The sequence below is a fragment of the Paramormyrops kingsleyae genome, chromosome 6, assembly GCF_048594095.1.
Source record: "Paramormyrops kingsleyae isolate MSU_618 chromosome 6, PKINGS_0.4, whole genome shotgun sequence".
NCBI lineage: Eukaryota > Metazoa > Chordata > Actinopteri > Osteoglossiformes > Mormyridae > Paramormyrops > Paramormyrops kingsleyae.
The window spans coordinates 17,042,699-17,065,858 of record NC_132802.1 but is presented as its reverse complement, the minus strand read 5'-3'; the positions used below and the strand labels follow the sequence as shown (position 1 = coordinate 17,065,858).

At 47.1% G+C, this 23,160-nt stretch overlaps 1 protein-coding gene across 8 annotated transcripts in view; it reads right to left on the bottom strand.

Annotated features, from left to right (window-relative positions):
* Positions 1–5,632: 5,632 nt before the first annotated feature.
* tspoap1 (TSPO associated protein 1) overlaps positions 5,633–23,160 on the bottom strand; it is a 60,678-nt gene continuing 43,150 nt past the window's right edge. For 2 of the 8 annotated variants that reach the window (XM_072713770.1, XM_072713772.1), the window contains 10 exons: positions 21,640–21,792; positions 19,406–19,505; positions 18,505–18,680; positions 16,928–17,096; positions 15,189–15,257; positions 13,690–13,734; positions 13,123–13,226; positions 12,860–12,931; positions 10,379–10,507; positions 7,902–10,284 (listed from right to left, as the gene is read on the bottom strand). In XM_072713770.1, coding sequence (XP_072569871.1) covers positions 9,823–10,284; positions 10,379–10,507; positions 12,860–12,931; positions 13,123–13,226; positions 13,690–13,734; positions 15,189–15,257; positions 16,928–17,096; positions 18,505–18,680; positions 19,406–19,505; positions 21,640–21,792 — 1,479 coding nt within the window. In that variant the 3' untranslated portion in view covers positions 7,902–9,822. The other 6 variants (XM_072713773.1, XM_023833110.1, XM_072713775.1 and 3 more) reach the window with 5 other exon arrangements.

Genomic DNA, 23,160 nt, shown 5'->3' with positions numbered 1-23,160 from the left:
GATTGTACAGACAGAAAGATAAGAGTCTCCGTATAATACATTTGTCTACTTGTGGATGTTCATTTGAATGATTAAAAGAACAAGTTATTACTTTTATTGTTTGACTTGATTGAAAAAAATGATTGGGTGACTTATTAGCTCTCATAATTAAATAATTCTGAGTTTTAATTTCTTATTTTGATGACACCCATTATGCAAACTGAGTTACCCTTTTTGCAGTCACATAAACAAATTTACATTATTTCTCAAAGAATTTGTACCCTATGACAGATGTGACCGCAAAGGAAATGGGGAGCTAGGCTAGAACCAGCATTCATGTTTTTGATTTGGGAAAAAAAAGAATAAATGAACAGTCCAAACGCTAGCTACTGATTTCCAGAATTCCAGAATCTTTTCCAGAATTCTGAGGAAATGCCTTAATCTCTGAACTTGTGCTGGCGCGCAAGGTGGGAGCAGACAAAGGGGCTGCACTGCCACTCATTTGATGATAGCGACGGTCTGCGGCTTCTTTAATACACGCTAATGCTGTAACAACTGCGTCGCTGGCGGCAAACTCAGATCTACTGGCCTCCTCCACACTTCCTGTCACAGCCTCGGCTATCGCCATTAGCTCAGCTGCAACTATACCTGCCAGAGTTGATTGTACTGGATGGGGAATCGAAATTTGGGCATTTCCTATTTGAAAACCTTCAAAAATATAATAGAGTGGGGGGGATAAAACTCAACAGTGCCAGTGTTCATATCTGCCCCAAAGAATCAGGCTGTAGATGGGGGGGGTCGGAAAATTAAAACGCACCTTTCATTGTCAGAGCCTTGTTTTCTCGCGCTGCGGCTGGCCCGGCCCATCCTCCCACTTCCTCCCCGTCTCGCTGAGCGTGACACTGAGGTTACCGTTGCCTAGAGACCTGTGAAACGATCTCACCCAAAGCAGGCGTGCAGTTTCAGCTGCGGCCGGGGCAAAGCTATTTTCTCGCCTGCTGCTTGAAGATGCATGTCGTTGTGAAAATGAGGTCAAGGGAAAAGGAGGAAAAGAAGACCAGTTATTCAAGTTACTGAGTACAACCAAAAACATGAGTTGAGAAAAAAAAAAGATGGGCAAAACATTCTCTGCTTGGTCAGCCAGCAGAAGTCATTTCTTTGCCCTGCAACATTTCAAATAACTTTTATAAAAGGTAAAACTTTATGCTTGAGTTAAGTCCCATGAATGACTGCGAATGCAATCGCTCCTTCCATTTTTGCATTAAAAAACAGGCCCCTCCAAAAACAAATTTAGTATGCAGGCCCCAAGCTATCACACTCAAGAGATGCAAACTTTGATTTTGACACATTTAAGAGTAAAAAACGTCATAAATCCAGTCCAGCAGAAACTGAAACTTTGTTTTGCCAGTTGAGTCTAAAACTCGCCATCTTTGCCCAATAATCAGACTCAAGAAAAAGGCAGGAGCAGAGGATACAAACGTCATGGCTGACTATGGGCACCATTTCTGTTGCTGACAGCAGGTGATGGACCTGTTCTTAAGAAACCTAACCTTAGTTGCAATGTGAATCTTCCATAGCCACTGGCTGTGTTTTTGGGCGTGTGACGTGCTCAATTGCTCAGAGCACCATAGACCTTGGCTACAAAGTTAACACGAGCTTCGTACAGGAAATGGTGTACATGTTCTCTCAATAGTGACTTCCTGAACAACACATATCTATCAGAATATCTCAGCACAAGCCTTTTAGACTTTAGGGGCTGGTGTGCAACCTAATATGCAAATTCTCAGAGTATGTCAAAATAGTTCTTGTAGCCAGGATGACTTGTAAAATAACCATATATATGAAGGCAGTCTCCATGTAAGCTGGTAGTTTTTTAGGCCTCGTGTCATTCATACTTATAAAATGGATGTATTTGACATGTACAGGACAAATGGGCCATTTTAAGACTTAAAACGATTACAGACATGGCTAAAAGACGAGTCACTTTCAGCCAGATGCCAATTAGCAGGATGTGTGTCAGAAGTAAGAGAGGTCTGATGATCAACATCGAGTTATGATACAAGGCCGAAGAGTCTGTAGTACAGGATTTTTGAACGTGCCAAAAGTGACGCCAGTATATGGACAGAGGACAGCAGCTGAGGCTCAGCAGCCGAGACAGACAGGCACTGAACGGGGCATTTACTAAAGACACGCTAAACAAGTGCAATAATGGTTTCATGAATGCCACTGTGATGTCAAGCAATCTCCATGGCCTCCCAATCAGCAAATCTTTGGAAAGTTCTGGAGTAGATTTACACCTTCTTCGCCCCTCAAAATACTGGTGCCGCTCTGAAGGAAGCAGGCTGCCCTGCTCCTTAGCGGGGCGTCCACACGAAATCATCACTGGGTGTTTGTGTTATTTTGTCGGTATTTATTTGCAAGTTCAGGTTGGACCTGAGGGGTCACCAACCGGGACCCCAAGGTGCTTCGCCGTGTGCTGAGTGCAGCAAGACGCTGTAGTAGTGCATGACCCCAACATGATCTGACCTGTTAATGGTGCATTTGTTGTTTGAACGGATGAACAATGTGGTCTTTGGTTGTTTTTTTTTGGATCTACAAAGTTCTTCTTTGCTATAATTTCCAGTTGTCTGTCATTTGTGTGGCAGGCGGATCCACCATTGCTGCAAGTTTACCAACATCTGCCAAAGGAACCTGACACTGATAATATTGAACTACATTTACTAACACTCCACTTATTTGTTGATAAATTCATATTTCTAAAGAGAGCTCAGACTAAAACAAACGGGTTCAAAAGACGAATCGACGCTTTGAGAAAGTTCTTTTATAGATCTTAAAATAAAATGATGCATATTTGAAAAGCTGACTTGTGTGTCTGAGGCAGACAAATGTACATCCAGGAAGCAGCCAAAGACTCGGTGGTGTGTATGCGACGCTGTGAGTGGAGCCGACCGCCATCTGAGCCGGTCCCTGCGATAGCGATCTAGTGCCACTGCACATGTTGCAATGTGAAGCGATGCACTCTGCAGCAGTTTGGAAACAGCCGCCCGGGCTGCAGGTGCTTTCAGCTATTTTGTGAAAGATGGACGAAAAATCACTGGGGGGGGGGGCGGGGGGTCACAAAATATTCTTGCAAAAAAGTCTAAAAAAAGGTTCAATATACTTTTGATTTCTCACCTCCAAAGCCAACATTATATCCACCATCAGATAAAATCTATATAGTTAAAACCAAGGATACGTGGCAAACTACCACCAAAAGTACGCCCTTGAAAGTAAAAAGCCTTTTTCCTGTTTCCTTTTTCTGATGTTTCATGCCAAGCCTTTCTTCTACAAACCCTCAATTTTCCACCATGAGCAAACACAAATAAGTTTTAATATCAGGAGGGCAATGCTGGTCAAATGCAGCAGCTTCATATCAATAATCAACATTATGTAATAATGAAAAATGATATATATCTTAAATGCTCTCCTTTGGCTCTTGGATGGAGCTTATTGTAAGCCAAGGTTAAGTCGTCGGTTAACAGTAACAAGGTCCTATTGAAACCGTAGTAGGTGAGGAGAGTGCCGGTCCCTGTCATTGCGTTTAAATGGACTCCATGCCCATAAAAGGGAGACGCGCTCTCAGTTTTTGCTCAGGCTCCAGCAAGGCCCAGCGATGGGCGTGAGGACTTGTCTGCCTATGGTACGCGACTGTTAAACCTCTTCCTGTGGTTAACACCACGTGGCCCGGAGAGGGTTAAAAAGGGACAGGTCCTGCCTCAGAGCCCCATTTCGCTTTGGATGAAGCAGACACCCCCCGGTAAGATCAGCACCTAGGTCCATATTGATAGAAAACAAGAAAGATGAATAAATGTCTATTTTGGGTTTTTTTTTTTTGTAATATGGAAATTTTTATTTGAACAAAAAATGTTATAGTGCATATATAGCTAACAATTTTCGTTTTAATATAACTATGAATATCACTGTCATAAATTTAAATAAATGGAAAAAAAAACTATTTAATTACAATTCTTTTCACAGATTTGATAAAAATTATAAAAAAAAAAAACTATGTATTTAGAAAAATGACATTTTTATTGCAAGTTATGTCAGGTTTTGGAAAGAATTTATCGATTCATCAATTTATTGTAAATATAGTTGCACTTTTAATATAGAGCAAATGTTTAAGCCAAGTATTTCAATATTTGTATTTGACTTACTCGAGCAGAGGAGAAATTCTTGGAAAACACCTGCCTTCTGCAGTATGGTAACCAAAAAAAGCTTGGTCATTATGAACAACATGGCTTCTTCTTCAGAAGACAGCCTTGTCCGAATGTAACATTTGTGACACTGATCTGGAGTCAGGGTTTGGCGAAAAGAATCGCTTGTATTGCAAACCAGCAAATGCCTCTTTTTTTGTAAAGCAAGCAAGCATTTTATTTGATGGGTTATAGCAGATTTCCTTTCTGTTACCTTTTTTTGAGATGTATCTGTTGACGCCATTTTGTGGGGGAGGGATTGGATGCTTAGAAGGTATCTTTGGAAACGTCTTGTGTGAAATATGCTGCAGAAAACTGATAGTTTAGAAGCATTTTGTCATTTCTAAAGCAAACATCTGTTCACTTATCTTAACTGAAAGGAAACAGTGGTTGGGCGTCATAGAAAGTGCCAGAACGTTCTGCCGTCTTTCCCCATGCAGACGGTGTTGTAAGTGACAGAGAGAGGGCCTTGAGTAACATCCTTCCTGGTTTGCTGCCCTTAAAATGGAGCGCACCTTCTACCCGGAAGCCATTTTTCTATCGATGGCCGATCAGCCACGTTCCATCTAGACTTGCTTAATATTTTTTCTTTTTTATAAAAAAAAAAACATGGTACTGTTTAATTTGTGACTTGGACTTGTGAGTTTGGATCCTTCTGGAAGCTTCCGGAGAAAACGGCAGACAGCGGGAGTAGCAGGAGCCTCAGAAGTACAGTGCAGTCATCCATAAAGTAGAAAGCACTACTAAACTCCTCGACACAGTGTAGTGTTTCCTACTTTATGGATGACTGTACTGTTGGCTACGGTGACAGAGTGACGGCGGCCATCGGAAGCCAGGGGGCGACAGAGGAGCATGCTTTGTCTTCGACGCGTGTAGCCAGCTCATGGTGTTGCCGTCTGAGATTCACATAAGCTGGCTACGCAGGACAAAACAAAGCTGAAGACCTCGGCGGCCCACAAACGCACAAAAGGACACACGTTCTCGCCAGCCCTTCTGTACCATCAGAACATAATAAAGTATGCTGTCTGTTTCTGTGATGACAAATAAAATAAATGAAGCGATTACATTCTGCGTCTTTTGTGGAGGGGGCTAGGGCACTCGGGGAGGGGGGGGGGGGGGTTCCCTTTGTGCAGTACAGGGCTGAGAACAGCACACCTTATCTCCATAATGGCAAAAGCCCGGGGGGGGGGGGGGGGGGGGGGGGGGCTTCACGCAGATCTCATGGCTGATAAGATGGCGGAGTGCAGGTTCACACCCACACCGGGCGGTGGCTTCTGTTTAGGAACATCTCCCGTTTCACATCTATACAACACTCATTTCAAGTTTCATACTGGGCCAGAGAGGTAATTCCAGTTCATGTCCAAGCCACGGACCACCGTTTCGAATCCCTCGGGGCAATAAAAAGCAATGGCATCACATGATTTGTGAAAATAGACTTTATTCCTGTAAAAAGACTGATCGGTGACAGAGCTTCCTACACTTGACAGTAAGACTCCTTTTTGCACCGACTGCATCAGGACAGACACTGAAGAAAACGTGCAATAACAAAAGGTTTATTTACAGGTGAGATTTCAAAACAGGTTATAAAAACCTTGATACGTATTCATATAATTAAAAAAAAAAAATCAGACTTACTGTTTAAGAGAGAACATACACGGCATGGATGAAACCCTGCGCTCCTTCATCCTCATAAAAAGCACATTATGCGTGTTACCCAGCGGGCTGCCGTTGCACTGATCAAGCAAACTTAAAAAAACTAAATAAAATTGCCAGATACCTGCTATAAATACATAAATATAATAAATAAGGCAAATGATGGGCTTGTCCATGCGGCCATGTAAACAGCACGTGACAAAGTGCCATGTGGAGTGTCAGCTAGCTAACAGAGGCGAGCCGCCGACCTAGAATCGCAAAAACCGCCTGCCATTCCACAGACCTGCAGGGGCCATCGCAAACCAAAGAACGCCTGCATTTCACGTTGTCGATCAGCTCAAAGTGCATTTTTTTCTGCCCCGTACGCAAGTTCAAGCTTCATACTTAATGCGACTGGCCGTCCATGTCGACTTCAGTAAAATAAAGGGAAAAACCATCACAGAAACACACACACAGTCCTGGCTCAGTCTCTGCCAGCCTAGACGGGCCTCTTTCTCACACTGGAGGGTGATGTGGGCGGATCTCCCGACATTTGGCGGGTAAATGGAGACGTGACCCTGCAAGCCGGGTTTTCAAGAGCCCTGTAGTCAAGAAGTATGAGGGAGAAAGAACGAAACCAAAGAAAAATCATTTAATCTTTGGCCACTTCCTGGATGTACATTTGTCTGCCTCAGATACACAATCAGTTAAGAGGGGGCACGGATTCTTGTAACTTTTTGCTGCACATAATCAAATAAAAATGGTTAAAGGGCAGAGTCATTGACTCACAATCGATTAACCGATCAGTTGCGGAGTTTGAAAATGGGGAAAAAAAGGTTGTTAGAAGGATGATGAGACCACACTCCTAAAACGGAGCCAGCCTAAAAAAGGCAGCAATTCCATCTAAGGGGGGTGGAGGCATCAGCCAGACAGTGCATACTGACGTCACGCGACACGTCAGAGTGCGGGCACAGCGGAAAGGCCGCAGCGCGTCCTGCGTGAGGACGCCCCAATGTTACTCTACACCCAACCAGGCCAGTTACAGCAAGAGAACCATAGTCCAACATTTAAATTTAAATACTTTTTTTTTTTTTTTTTTTTAAATGAAAAAAAAAAAGTAAGTTTAGATTTTTTTTTTTTTTAAACGTTGAAGAAGGGGACGCTAACGGGGGCCTGAGGACTCCTGGTCTGGCAGGTCCCAGAGAAAACAGCGGTACAGAGAGGCACACTGACACGACGTCTAAGAGGAAGGAAAACAAAATGCCTCTGAGAGGAAACATGCAACGCGCACCTGGCGAGTTAAAAGCTCTTTGCTGTAAAGCCCTCCTGTAGCGCCTGAACCAATGACCCCCAACAGAGCACGCAAGCCCATCTCCAACCGGCACGGTCATCATAAAAAAACCAGCAGTCCATCCACGTGTGTGGGGAAGTATGTAAAACGAAGTTTAAAATCTGTGGTGGTGTTTATTAAGTTATTAGTCCTGTCAGTGTGTTCATTACCCTTCAGGTCTTCTATCTATTGAGAGACGCAAGACAAACATGAAGCTTCTGACAGACACCAAGCCTCGGTTAGGAATCGGCTTTGATATTCGTTCCGGCTAATGTTGAACGTTATGAAGCGTTTATGAAAGCTAAGCTGCTGCATTTCTGCGTGTGCTTCTGGAAAGCAAAGGTAATGCCTGCCAATGAATGATTACGTAGCGGAACTCTGTGGGACCTCTGTGAGGGCCAGAGAGTGTGATCGCGTCTGAGTGACACTTCATTCACACATGCGTCCCAGGGTGGCTGGGGGGGTCCTGCCTTCTCGCTGACGCCCCAACCCCACTCTTCACTCCTTCTTGCTGGATCCCAGCTTCCTGAAGAGCTTCTTGCCCTTAGAGAAAAAGCCCTTCTTCTTCTTGCCCATGGGGGAGGCGTCCCTCTCCGTGGGGGCCGGTTGGGGCTGGGCGGAGCTGGGGGCCGGCTGCTCTGGGACGGGGGAGTCCTGCGGTGCTGGCGCCTGTGGTTCGGCCCGCGCCTCCAGGGCCGCCGGGGTCACCTGGAGTGAAGGGGGGGGTGGGGGCGGGGGGTGAGTCCGGTGGAAATAGGGCAGTAGACAGGTGTGATTACAGGGAGAGCGCTCATCCTCTACGTTTCTCCATAACAACATCATTGGGAGGAAAGATACTGCAAAAAGGCCTTCAAAAATGTGGCCAAACCTTCATCCATCCAAGTAGTAATAATGAGCAGAGACTGCCTGCTCCACTTACATGAAGATCAGATCTCAGGGCAGGAGGGTCTCATGCGGAAATCGAGGTAATCCCAAAGGGTTCGCACTTTCCCAGAGGGATGGACAAGGTGTTAAGTGTAAGTGTTTTATAAGGGGGTTGCTGGTGTCGTCTATGTTAAAGGTTCCCAATCCCCAGTCTGGTACTGGTTTGCGTCCAGTATTTTACTGGCCTGTGGAACATTGGGGGTCTTGAGGAGGGGCTGGTTAATTTCCAAAAAAAGAACAATATCTTTCCATTTTTTACAGCCCTTCATGTTCACACATTTTAATCACATCTAAAAAAGTGGAAGCAATTATCAACATGGCTGATAGCAGCAGAGATCCTGGTCCATTATAATGCGACCACCATCTGCGGCCTTTATGACTATGTCCTCCCGCCATGGATTCTGGCAATAGGGCCCCACATTGAGAGCAGGTCTACCTGCTAAGGATTCTGGGAAATACAGCCCTGCATAGAGAGCAGGTCCGCCTGCTAAGGATTCTGGGAAGTAGGGCCCCACACAAAGAGCATGTCCACCTGCTAAGGATTCTGGGATATGCGGCCCTGCATGAAGAGTAGGTTTGTCTACCATGGATTCTGGGAAATAATGCTGCGTTCCATTTGAACTGTTAACTCGTAAATTCCATGTTCCTAGTCGAAAATTTCAACTGTAACGGCCCTTGAAGTCAGAAGTCCGACTCGCAAACTCGACAACGACCCCGAGCTCAGAATTCAAGATGCCTGCGCCCTTTATCAACAGAAATGAAAGCAATAGTTTCATACTGTTTTTTAGCATTTACGTCTTCTTTGGACGTGTCGCTACACAAAACACCGCGTAATGTGTTGTTACCCACAGATTGCCAACACTAGCTAACAATTGACCAGAATAGAACTGGGAGGATTTCTTGTTTAAGTGGACAACTTGTCGGATTTATGGTAGTCTGGGCTAAATGCAAGTGAACTGCAAGTGAACTGGGGTAAATGTGATCTGACTAATTAGCCAGGTAATGCTTGCTTTTTGAGACGGGTCCCCCTGTTTACTAGGGTACCTGAGCCATACTGCTAAATGGCTTTCAGACTTTCTCTACTGGAACACTTAACTCGTATGTGACGTCATTCCCAGTTCTGAGTTTTGACCTCCGAGTTAAACGGAACGCAGCATAAGGCCCCACATTGAGAGCCGGTCTGCCAGGAGCCATGGAGTGGCTGGGTTAGCCCAGCGCCCTCTGCTGGTCACTTCTGTCCATCAGGAGAACTTACAGTTACAGGTCATGGCTGGAATGCCCGTCCCACCCAGGTCTCTGACAGGACGCCCAGGTACGGAGGAGGACAGGACGTGTGGGGTGACACGAAAAATCAGCATGCAAAAAGAAAGGGAAAAAAAAACAAGTGCAGACAGAGTGCAGACAGACAGGCAGCATGGATGATTCATGTAATGATGAGAAGTAGCAATGAACGTTCTGCTGGATTAATGAGTGCTTTCCCAGTAGGATTAATGTCTCTCCCTGTTTCCCTCCCTAATGTTTTCTCCCTAATAGGCACTGACCCACTGAAGATCAGAAACCTAGTTCCTGGTTCGAAGTTCCTGGGCTGTCTCAACCGTGAACTCTTGTAGTTCCTGGCCACATTTGTGTATTGCTTTCATACCACACAGCAATAACTATGCATGCTAAATAAGCACGGGAGACGTAAAAAGCTTGTAGCTTAAACTTCACATTAATTACCTATTAAACTACAAAGCCATTGCAAAATAATGGAGGATGAATGAGTATTGTTTTGGTTTTTTTTTTTGCGTTATTGATCGTACGGTCCAAACGGGACAAAAAGGCTTCCGGATTTACCACCAAGAACTGCAGATCGGTCTGAGTTCCTGCAGTTGGAACACAACGGAAATTCCCGGTTTCGAAAAAAAGTCCTGGTTCTGAAAAAAAGTTCTTACATGAGAAAGCGCCTTTTGTCTTTCCCTGTTGAAATAATGTCTTTCCCGGTTGTATAACCAAATGTCTTTGCCAGCTGGAATAATGTCCTCCCTGGTTATATAACCAAATGTGTTTCCTGGTTGGAATAATGTCTTTCCTGGTTATATAACCAAATGTCTTTCCTGGTCGGAATAATGTCTTTCCTGGTCGGCTTACCAAATGTTCTTCTTGAACAGCTGTACCTGGTGTAGCTTCAGCTCTGCTCTCAAACTGAAATCAGGGAAACAGGAACTTTTCAGTATAAACCAAGATATCTAGGTATCACTCCATCACACCACATTGGGGCCACTGGGGGGCGCCCTACCTGGAACTCCTGCCTGCTTTCAGACTTTCTTGCATCCAGCGCTGCACTCCCATCTGCCCCCTCCTCTTCCTCAGGCAGAGCCTGCAGGAAGTTTGATGGCACTAGGCCCTTCCGGCCATTGAGGTCCCCCTAGATCCAAAGTGAGGCCGACCATCAGTACACCACATTTTGTTTCTTCGCCAAAGCTTTGCATAAACAGAGCATATAGTGCCACCATTTTCCTATCAACACAGAATTATTGGAAACTATGAAAAATGATTAGTAAGGAATAATGGGGGTGGGGGGGGGAGTCGAGAATTTGGTGCTTTTCCACCAAGAACCGAGCCATACCTGAGCCTTACCCTGACCTGGCGATGTTCCAATGCAAAGTATGTGAGCCGTACCTGAGCCATACCCTCGCTGATATGGCCCTACTTACTAGGGTACCTGAGCCATACCCTCGCTGACATGACTCTGCTTACTAGGGTCCCTGAGCCATACCCTCGCTGACATGACTCTGCTTACTAGGGTCCCTGAGCCATACCCTCGCTGACATGGCTCTGCTTACTAGGGTCCCTGAGCCATACCCTCGCTGACATGACTCTGCTTACTAGGGTACCTGAGCCATACCCTCGCTGACATGACTCTGCTTACTAGGGTACCTGAGCCATACCCTCGCTGACATGGCTCTGCTTACTAGGGTCCCTGAGCCATACCCTCGCTGACATGGCTCTGCTTACTAGGGTACCTGAGCCATACCCTCGCTGACATGACTCTGCTTACTAGGGTACCTGAGCCATACCCTCGCTGACATGGCTCTGCTTACTAGGGTCCCTGAGCCATACCCTCGCTGACATGGCTCTGCTTACTAGGGTCCCTGAGCCATACCCTCGCTGACATGGCTCTGCTTACTAGGGTCCCTGAGCCATACCCTCGCTGACATGGCCCTACTTACTAGGGTACCTGAGCCATACCCTCGCTGACATGGCTCTGCTTACTAGGGTCCCTGAGCCATACCCTCGCTGACATGACTCTGCTTACTAGGGTCCCTGAGCCATACCCTCGCTGACATGACTCTGCTTACTAGGGTCCCTGAGCCATACCCTCGCTGACATGACTCTGCTTACTAGGGTCCCTGAGCCATACCCTCGCTGACATGGCTCTGCTTACTAGGGTCCCTGAGCCATACCCTCGCTGACATGACTCTGCTTACTAGGGTCCCTGAGCCATACCCTCGCTGACATGGCTCTGCTTACTAGGGTACCTGAGCCATACCCTCGCTGACATGGCTCTGCTTACTAGGGTCCCTGAGCCATACCCTCGCTGACATGGCTCTGCTTACTAGGGTACCTGAGCCATACCCTCGCTGACATGACTCTGCTTACTAGGGTCCCTGAGCCATACCCTCGCTGACATGGCTCTGCTTACTAGGGTACCTGAGCCATACCCTCGCTGACATGGCTCTGCTTACTAGGGTCCCTGAGCCATACCCTCGCTGACATGACTCTGCTTACTAGGGTCCCTGAGCCATACCCTCGCTGACATGGCTCTGCTTACTAGGGTACCTGAGCCATACCCTCGCTGACATGGCTCTGCTTACTAGGGTACCTGAGCCATACCCTCGCTGACATGGCTCTGCTTACTAAGGTACCTGAGCCATACCCTCGCTGACATGGCTCTGCTTACTAGGGTCCCTGAGCCATACCCTCGCTGACATGGCTCTGCTTACTAGGGTACCTGAGCCATACCCTCGCTGACATGGCTCTGCTTACTAGGGTCCCTGAGCCATACCCTCGCTGACATGGCTCTGCTTACTAGGGTACCTGAGCCATACCCTCGCTGACATGGCTCTGCTTACTAGGGTCCCTGAGCCATACCCTCGCTGACATGACTCTGCTTACTAGGGTACCTGAGCCATACCCTCGCTGACATGGCTCTGCTTACTAGGGTACCTGAGCCATACCCTCGCTGACATGGCTCTGCTTACTAGGGTACCTGAGCCATACCCTCGCTGACATGGCTCTGCTTACTAGGACCAAAAGCGTGACAAAACTGAGCTGTGCTCGATTGATCGGAATGCAGAAACAGAGATACCGGTGCTCTGCGCATGGATTATCTGAAGGAAATAGTATATACTCTACTATTCATTATTAGTAGTGTTGCAGAGATTAGCAATCAATAAAAAAAGAAGAATTGCCCATAGTAAATCATGATGTACAATGTCTGAACAGTAAATAAGCGCCTCTTCTCCATTCTCCGTCACTGTTGCTCTCAAAACCCAGCAAGACTTATTGATCCCACCCTTCTGCAGTGTGACACCAAAGTGAGCTTGAACCGTGCTGCTACTAATCTCTCTTCACAGTACAGCTCAAGTGGAAAAGCACAATGTGTGTCTGGGGGAAAAGACTCAGCCCTAACTTAGGATAGGATGATAAATTAATTAATTGGAAGGGAATCGCTTCCGGACTGAGTTTATCCTTTGGTGGTCTGCAGAGCACTTACATAGAAGAAGCCGTCATCATCCATGTCGCCAAACACATAAATAACGTCTCCAGCGCTGAATGTCAGCTCGGCCTGCAAAAATTTGACAAGAGGTCACCGTCTCTCAGACAGACAAGTCCAAGAGTGAGGTCATGCGATGGTCACATAGCCATGAGGAGGTCATAAGGTCGCTTCAGAGCCAAGCTGCAGGGCTCAGGGGGTTCACATTAACAAACGTCACCCCATTAATCAGCTCCTGGCCGTCTGGGAGGCTTGGCACTCACCTCGACATCTGCATTGGGAGAGCTCTCTTTGGGGTCATAGTCAAAGATGGCTACCATCCTGCGAGGGCCGTTGCTCTGGTGTCTGCTGGTGGCCTGGCTGCTATCTACAATCAATGTTACAAGCGAGGTTACAGCTTGCCTGACTGGGGAGGCTGATGCCCCCGCCCCCCCGATGCAGGGTCAGTATGTGGAAATGCCAGGGTGTGGATGGGTGGCAGTGATGCATGGCCATACATGAATACAGCAGAAGGTCAACCCCCCCCCCCCCCCCCAGACAATCATGCAAATGGCAGACAGAAAATCAGGATGATCAAATGACAAATAATAAGATTTATGCCTCAGAGTATGACTGGACTGTACACCATGCATCGCACGATGGGCCAGATGCAAGCAGGAGGGGAACCGAGAGGAACCGTTATAAGACTTCAAAGCAGAATCGAGTTATGCTTCAGAAAAGTCTCAGGGTTAGCACAGGGAGTCAGAATCATGCATAAAGTCTTAGATCATCCTGGACGTCACCCAGCCCCCTGGGGGGGCTGCAGTGAGCTTGAGGTAATGGCCTCTGACCTCGACTCGAGGCTACACTGTCGTCCCAGACACCGGCGGATTCCACTGGAAGAGAGAGCAGCGTGTTAGGGTCAGCCGGGACAGGCACTCACACCTACACACACACACACAAACACACAGGCGCGAGAGGAGGAAACAAACAGGCCCAAAGGAAAGCGGCTGGGGACCGCAGAGTGGCACACACGAGAAACAGCCCAAGGCACGGATGGAGGTGACTGAGGAACGCTTTGGCCAGACAGACGAGAGACACATGATCGAAGCAGAAGGACTTATAGCGGCGGCTATAGCAACCACAACAGTCAGGGCTGCTATATTAGGTACGCCGGCCCAGCACCACAGAAGACCCTCTTCCGCCTACAGGACAGCTTTGCTTATTAAGTTCGGGCTGTGATATTTTGGCACTTGTAGCCTTCCTGTTAGCTGTAACGAGTATGGCTATTCTCTTCTGACCTCTCTCATTGACATGCTAGTTTCCGCAGCGGAAATGCAACTGACTGGATTTCCGTTTACTTCAGCACCCTCTGCAAAATCTCCAGACACTGCAGTGTGAAAATGCCAGGAGGGCGGCTGTCTCTTAAGGCGTACTCACACTTGGCCTGGCTGCCCTCCACTGTGCCACAACATGACTGGCCCCCCACCCCACTCCCCCACTGGTCTGCGCTCACGTCACTCTTCACGATTTCATCATCACCGTGCGACTTTTTTGTGTCGAAGAAAATATAGGAAGTAAAACGCTATCGTGCAGCAGAATGGAATTCATGACTTATGTCATCATTCGGCACGATGACACAGATTTAGTACGCAACACAACAATTTTTATTTATTTGTGGGGCATGGACAAGAAGATCGTCCCACATTTTACCAGATATCTCAGTTTGTGCAGACAAGCGTTGTATGGGATACTGGTATTGAAAAGGTACCATGATACCACATTTTTGAAAACTGTTCAGCATTACATCAATTTAATACCAGTACTAATTCCACTATTACAGACTATGCTAACGTTGCATATCGCTAACGCTTACCATTGTATTAGAATCATGGACTCAATATGTTTGAACCATTGCCAAAACTCAGTTATACCTTATGTCAGAATTGCACGCATCATGCTGTATAAAATACTAAAATGTCAGCAAGTAAAATATCGGCCTGGCTTCAAGTCAGTGATTTATGTAACAGATCTTATAATATAGCAAGATCTGATAATATAGCAAATGAGCTACGTTAACATCATCAAACTAGCATCTCTACTTGTATCTGTTTTTATGTTTATTGGATATTTAACTTCACTCCCGTTACCACCAGTAATCAATGGGTAACGAATTACAAACTTGAAGGATAACTGAGAGCCACACAGATCATTCCGGAAGGTCTCCTCCTCTGCTTCGGTCCGTCTCTCTTAGCCACCGCCAGTTCCCCAGTGAACACGAAATAAAGGGCAGACAGCAGACAGGGGCAGATGGGATCAGGGGACGGGCAGAGCAGGCAGCGAGACACACCTTTCTTGGATCGCCTAGGTTTCGGCGGCGGGGCGGGACGGCGGGGTAGCGGAGCGTGTGAACGAGCGCCTTTATGGGATTTCAGAAACAGAAAGGAGAACAAGGAAGCAGACGAGACGAGAAAGAAAGAAAAAAAAACACAGACAGAATGAAGAGCCCAAAAACCCAATTAAGCAGCAAATCAGCAGCGCGGGGGGGGGCGGGACTCAGACTCAGGCCTCGAAAAGACAATGCAAATGAGATAATCTCTAGTCGGTAACGAAGGGCGAAAGCCTCAGACAGCTCCAGAAAGCGGGGCAAGGCTATGGAACAAGGCTATGGAACTGAGGCCAGCAGTGGGCAGGGCTGTCGCTTAACAGGGGGGTTTTGGGAGCTTTTTTTTGGTGTTTGGGGCCTGAAGGTGGAGGGGGGGGGGCACCAGCAGGCCTGATATAAATTAGAGTGAGACTCCCTTCACAGAAAATGGAGGGTAATTTTTCTGACACCTATGACATTACAGACGTCAATTTTCTTTAACTGAGACTGAAATATCGGGATGTTAATATGCATCCAAGCCACTAGTCCCCATATTAAGCAGGCCAATGATATGAACATGTTACTGATGCCAGTGGAAGGGCAGGCCCTCTGTAGGCCAGATGGCACAGTTTAGGCTTAGTGATGCCTGCAGGAGGGTAGGCCCTCTGAAGGTTGGGTGGCACACCTTAGGCTTACTGACATAGAAGGGAGGCCAGGCTGTCTGCAGGCTGGGCGGCATGACTTAGCCTTACTGATGCAGGTGGGAGGGCAGGCCTTCTGAAGGTCAGGTGGCACAGCTTAGACTTACTGATGCTGGCGATAGGGCAGGACCTGTGCAGGCTGGGCAGCACAGTTTAGGCTTTCTGACGCAGGTGGGAATAATAATAATAATAATAATAATAATAATAATAATTGATACTTTATTGATCCCTGTGGGGAAATTGTCTTTACGCCTCCCTCAACTTGCTCTTTATAGAGTAAGCTGTCCGTGAAGGGCAGCCACCCGTTGGGGTGCCCAGGGAGCTGGGGGTTAAGGGCCTTGCTCAAAGACCTGCAGACATGCTGAGGCTGGGTTTGAACCAGCGACCTTCTGATTACAGGCACACAGGCTTAGCCCACTGAGCCACACGTTGCCCCTAAAAGCAGGCCCTCTGCAGGCTGGGGGGGGGGGGGGGTGCACGGTTTAGGCTTACTGACACAGGCAGGACAGCAGGCCCTCTGCAGGCCGGGGACGGAACAGCTAGGGCTTACTGGCGGGTTCCTGCTGGCGACTTTCACTTCCATAACCTATTTTTGATTCAGATTTTTTTTTAGCTCTGCTCTGGAAAATGTGAGATCGGTGAGTGAGTGGCGGGGGATGTATGGGGACAGAATTCACATCAGGGGCTCTGCGGGGGCTTCTTTTGGTGCAGAGCCTGAGGAGACGTGGCTAAGAGCTAAATCCCAAGAAAAACTCCTGTTGGCCACACCAGCTGCACTTGCAGCCAGGGTGGTGGGGTGGGGTGGGGTGGGGGGACTTCTGAGGACCCACTCAAAAGGTCAATTCGGACCCCACCCCATGGTCTAAATAAACAGCCAGCAAGTATAGTTAGAAAATCATAGCTAGCAAAACCTGCTGAATAAGGGACACGTTTTCCAAGAAGACGGAGGGTAGGAATGCTGGGAGAGAAGGTGGGTGTGGTGCCAGGGGTGCTACAGGGAACTGGCATGGGGGGGGCAGTTACCTATTTTCTCCATGGAGGCGTCGGCAGACAGGAAGCCCTGCTGGAGCAGCTGCTCCCGCGTTTCCTCGTCATCCACCTGGATCTCGGACACCATGTTGCACGGCACGTATCCCAGGCGGCCAGCCGACTCGCCGCGATAGAAGCCGTCAGGATCTTTGTCGCCATACACCTGGAGAGGCGGCAACAGGTAGGGGGCGCTGTGTCACTCAGGGGGGGATGACGAGTGACCACACGGCACCTACGCTGGTCATCAGGGCTCACTTCTTACCTTCATTTTGCCCATAATATACATCAGGGTTGTACCACATTATTACATGTATTCTGTAATTCTGCTTATTAATTAGCACTAGAAGAAAACTCAAAATGTACAGGACTGGCAGGTCAGCAGCAGCTTTGCCGTTCAGCTGTAACATGAGAGAATCCTTGTAGGAAAAGAGGTCAGGGAAACAGTTTCGGTCTATATACCCTCACTCACTAGATACACAACAGCACATCGTCGTCACACAATAAGAATAAAGACAAGGACCTGCTGGCAAATGGCATTAAGACTGAGGTGATGCAATGACAGAGTCATTAGTGCTACAATGTGGGCTCTGGAGGCCTCAAGGGGATTTCTGAGGAAACTGCAAGTGAAATTTGTCACATGGTATCACAACACCATGTACCATCTGCCAGGAAAGACGACCAAAAACACACCAAGGAGGATCAACCGGGAAACAGTGGACAGGCCATCCCTGAGTCCCGATCCCAATCTGACTGAATACCTTTGGAAAGACCTGAAGTCTTCTGGTAAAATTAATCCCGTAAACACCCAGTGATGTAGGTCCAGGGCATTAAGTACTATCAGGGACACTCAGCAGCCAAGCCATACACTGTCCCAGGGGCTGCGCTCAGGCTGGCGCCTCCAGAGCCTTATGGCCGGGACTGAGAGGCTGAGGGGACGCTTCTACCCCCAGGCCAGGAGGGTCAGTAACAAAACCCATTAAAACTAAAATAAACTATCACTGCAACCTGCAGCTCTTTCTCAAATACATTCCTTTTCATAAAACTTTATCCTCTATTTTATCTATTTTCTATTGTTCTTATACATTTTTATACATAAGCCTGTGTGCCTGTAATCAGAAGGTCGCCGGTTCAAATCCAGCCTCAGCACGTCTGCGGGTCCTTGAGCAAGGCCCTTAACCCCCAGCTCCCTGGGCGCCGCTACGGGTGGCTGCCCTTCACGGACAACTTACTCTACAAAGAGCAAGTTGAGGGAGGCGTAAAGACGATTTCCCCACGGGGATCGATAAAGTATCGATGATGAGGATGATGAGGATGACACTCTGGAACTGAAGCAGCTTCATTTCACTGCTACTCTACCACTACATTCATGCACGTGACAAAGAAAAATCTTGACTCTTGAATCTTGAGCATCCAAGACTGTGGAAGAAAGCAGCAGGAGGAAGGAGTCTGGACATGTAACCAGGAACATCAGGAGGCTGTCAGAGATGGGCACCTTCAATACCACCCATGTCACACTCCCCCCGTGAAGAAACCACAAGCAAACAGAAACATCTTTGGCCAACAAGGGGCACCTTAATTATTTGCCCTTCTTTGAAGGGCAGCTCCTCCTCGATGGCATCTGGGTTCGGGGACATGATGGCTGGGTCGTAGGGGAACAGGGCCACAAAAAGCCGCACATCGCCGTCCCCTGGGTGCTGCTCGGCTACTGCCCCGCCCCTGAGCTCCACAGCGCCCCGTGTGGGGAGATCTGCACATGGACAGGCATAGAGACATGGACCTCCATCACACACTGTCCTCTCAGGCAGCGGTGCCCCTCCCCCACCCTGCCCTACCTTTTAGTGATGGCATCATGCTCAGCTCCCCTGAGGCTAAACTCTATCCTGCTGCTGTCACCAGTGTGGGAACTGTCACCAGCACGATCTGCTACTATTCCTAGCATGTCACCATTATCAACAGAATCTTGCTGAGCAGCAGTAATGACAATTTTACAGATTTCCCCAAAATGCAATAAAATCTGTAACTTTTTTTACCTTGTGGGGACATTTTTTCGGTCCCCACAAGAATAACCTCAATTTTATACAATTCTGCGAAAGTAATAAAAAGAATTAAAATACAAAACCTATTTTGTGTGGTTACTTATGGTTACGGTTTGGGCTGAGTAGGGGTTAAGGTTGTCATAGCTGGGATTAGGGTTATGTCCATAGAAATGAATGAGAAGTCCCCACAAAGATATGAATACACGCACTGTGCGTGAATGTGTGTGTTAGACCACTGTGTTGACGCACCAGAAATGAGCTCAGCTACTTGAAAATTCAGAGCAGCGTTTTTCTGAATGACAATGTGACCCATGATTCTGACTCATGCCTATCCCAGGTCACCATAATCCTGCCCCCCAGTTCAGCTCTGGGCCTGTCTGCCAAGGCCTCAATCCCACAGCCCACCCATCCAGGTCAGACTGAGTGACTATCTTACCTTCAGCTGGCTTTATGTCTCCACCCGTTGCCTCCGATACCTGGTCGTCCCACCCATGCCTGTCCGTGGTGACCTGTGGGCCCCAGCTCCGGAGGGACTCCTGGTGAGGAATGATAAACAGCATCAGCCATCTGTGCAAGACGGACTCACCCGTGAGAAGCGGACAGCAAAGGGCACCATGAGAAAGACTCACTACAACAGCAACCCTTCGAGGAATGTATCTGTCAAACGAAAAGGACGGGTTTGGCAATGTTAAGCACTCCAAAGCACACCCTTTCCAGCTTGGATACACACTCCTGGAGGACAGAGGATATGCTTGACGATGGAGGGATCAACATTCTTTTTAAAGAACAACTCTGGGTACTTTTGGAGAGCCATGATTTGTACCGGAAGGGGAGAGGTGTGGCACTTGCTTTGGGAGCACATGGTGGCGACCTCAGCGGGTCTGGTAAGGAAGGGAACATCACCTTCCTCTTTTCAGAACGCAAGCAGACGTTAGGGAGCAGGGATATGCCGGGTCAGACAGCGAGCTGCAGGAGGCGATTAGGAATGAGGCTGAACGCAGTAGGCTCACAGCCGGGAGGGATGCGAGAAGCCATGAGGGGGAATGACTCCCTAAGGCACGAGGACGGCACAAACGGGCTTTAACCTTTCACATCTGCAGTTCTGTTCCAACCTGCTCTCGGCAAAGACTTCACCAAACCATAAGCATTACGGCATTATTTAGAGCTGAACGATTTAATCGCGTTTTGAAACAATGCGATTAACAAATCGCGAAGGCTGCGATTTAGGATATGCATCATACATCACTCCTGACCCAGGGTTTAAAACTGTCGTGATAATAGTTTTACAAATTCACCCTGCTCACCAATCAGAAGTGCCCCAAGGCGACCCCCACAAATAGCCAAGGCGTGAAACCTGAGGAAGACGTTACATTCGTGGTGGGAATAAAATACTGATTCTGCTGCCGAGCTACAAGTGAACTACTTATTTCATGGTCAGAGACTGTTTACAAAAAGGTCCTATTATCAAGAGAACCGCCGTGACCTCCTGTAATCGCCAGCAGCACCTACTTCTGCGTATCGCACCTTTTGTTTTTGTAATTGTCCATCGCATTAGCATACCGCTCACCTGTCAGAAAAACAATGCGACAGTCAGTTATCCTGACAGCAGCAGAGCTGCAGTCACCCCCCCCAAAAAGCTGTAAAACCAATAATACAGTCGTGTTTATGTCATATGTTAGTATTTAATAATCTTGTAAAATTAATCCTAACTATGACAGTTGGATATGGGCGCTCTTATTGTTCTCTCATTTTCGTTTATATTTGTCGGAGTAACAACGCAAACGGAATGACAAGCCGCTTCAGTCAAAAACAGTGCGTTTTACTTTTTATTTCAAATAAATCGCACGGTTCCCAACTTTGGTCACCTGTCTGGAGTGAGATTTCCAATTCGAAACGTCTGTACATGCATTTACATGTATGTAACAGTTTTATTACCCTGTAAATAGTCTGACGTTTGCAAACTACCCGAACACTTTTCATGTAGCTAATTTTAGGTTGATTATGGAATAATACAGATTTGCCCTGATTTCTTGCGTGAAACCCTGAAAATGTACATTTTTTGTTTCACCCGAGTTGATTTGTATAAAAAAAACAACACTACTTTACACAATTGTTAAAAAGCAGAACTAACATGACTCATATGAAATCACCAATAAACTACGTCTATTTATCCAACGTTTTATAAAATGCTTTTTGGTTGAGAGCGTTAGATTTTGCACGCACACAAAAAGGAGAAATGACCGCCCAGTGAAAAAGGGGAAAAGGAACACACAGAACACACACACACACACACACACACACACACACAAATCAAGATGCCAGGTAAATACTGAAATGATGACAGAAAAATCGATGAGACATGTTCATTCAGGAGGGCTAAAGGAAGATGGACAACTTCATTGGAAGGATTTCAGGATGCCTACAGTCAGGAACCACAAAAGAAAAGATGATCATCAAAAGCAGGTACAGACCACTCTGTACAGGGGACATGCTACACCCTCTGTACCTCCACCGAGGCATGTCACATCTCCACTGGAGACCTCAAGCATGTCACATCTCCACTGCAGACCTCAAGCATGTCACATCTCCACTGGAGACCTCAAGTGACCTCTATTTGTTTGACATGCACGTGTCATGCTGTGGAACAGGACTGGTTTCAGCAGAACTCACCCTGGGTACCAGGCTGTCAGTCACGGGGTCGGAGTAGAGGTCCTCCTCCTCTTCCTCCATGATGTCTGACAGGTCCGAGCCCCGGCTGCTCTCTGCGTGGAAGTCACCTAGCCGGTGGGAGCTGGCCAGTTCCACCAGGCGGGAGCCGTAGTCCTGACATTTTCGAATGAAGTGAGACAGTTAAGCTGCTGACTGAAGAACTGCTTTCACCGCTTTAGGAAGTAACACATCCCCAACAAGAACAGGGCAATCCATCCTTTTGTGGTTGATAACCTCAGACTTCGAGGTGCTGATAAAAGCAAAGGCAATTGTGCGAGACAACATGAGTAACATGAAAGGAGCAATGGAAGATTTGGGAGTCACTAGCTTGGGCTGTTTTGCGCACTCGCTGCAGCTTGAGGGGCTGCGATTACAGTGTAGTGTAATCATTGCTGCCAGTGGGAGAAAAATCATGGGGCATTTTTAGCATTCGCCACTTGCGCATCCTCACTTGGAAGATATTCCAACTGAACTTTCCTCTGCAGGGGTTTTCGACAAAAACCTGTCCACTGCGAGCTAACCGCTTAAAGTGAACGCGTGAGACACGGGCTGGGCGGATGTTGTGGCGTTCACTGCGCCAGCTAGCAGTGGGGTATCTGAAGCTGACTCCTAACCCGAATTTTAGCTCTCAACTCAAAGCAAAAACATCGGCCGAGAGACGGGTCATATCTCGAAAAACTCATCAGTTGAGACACTCGTAAGTCAAGGTACCACTGTACATGTTTCTAGCATCCTAATTAAAGAATTTTTGGCATAATTTTTCTCATCTGTATTTACTATTTTAAAAATATGAATAATATATAAAGTATAAATATGTATTATATATATTTATTGTATTAAAGTAAAAAGAGCTCTTCTGTCGGAATTTGTATTGCTATCGGCAGTTGTGTATCAAAATCGCATTAGACCTGAAGAGAAATGTGGACCGGCCCATCCCTAGTTAAATGTCTCCAACCCTCCATTGGAATGCAACAGAAGTTCTGCCAGAGGTTGTTGAAGATCTCCCAGCACATGGGTTTGCCATGTCTGTGCGGCATCTTCCCCCACCAACTAATCCAAGTCACCACCAGATGGTGATCAGTTGACAGCTCAGCTCCTCCCTTCACCAGTGTTCAAAACACAGTCCTGATTATAGATTACAAAACCAATCATCCAGCTATGGCCTAGGGTACTCTGGTGCCAGTTATGTTCTTGCATGGTGTTCGTTATGGAAAAACTGACCAATAACAAAGCTCTTGGGTTCCCGTTCCAACCAATCACAACATTTCAAGTTTTAATCTTTACCCACGTGAGCATTTCATCTTCCAGTGTTATTAAAACTAAAATGATGTATTTCAAATACCACTGGTTTTCCACATTATTAAATTCTGTGATTATATGGCCATACCCTTGGAAAATCAGGATTCAGAGGACCCAAACTGAATATCACCTACACGATGGTCAGATAAAGGAAAAACAATCCATTTACGTCCTCTGTTCTGT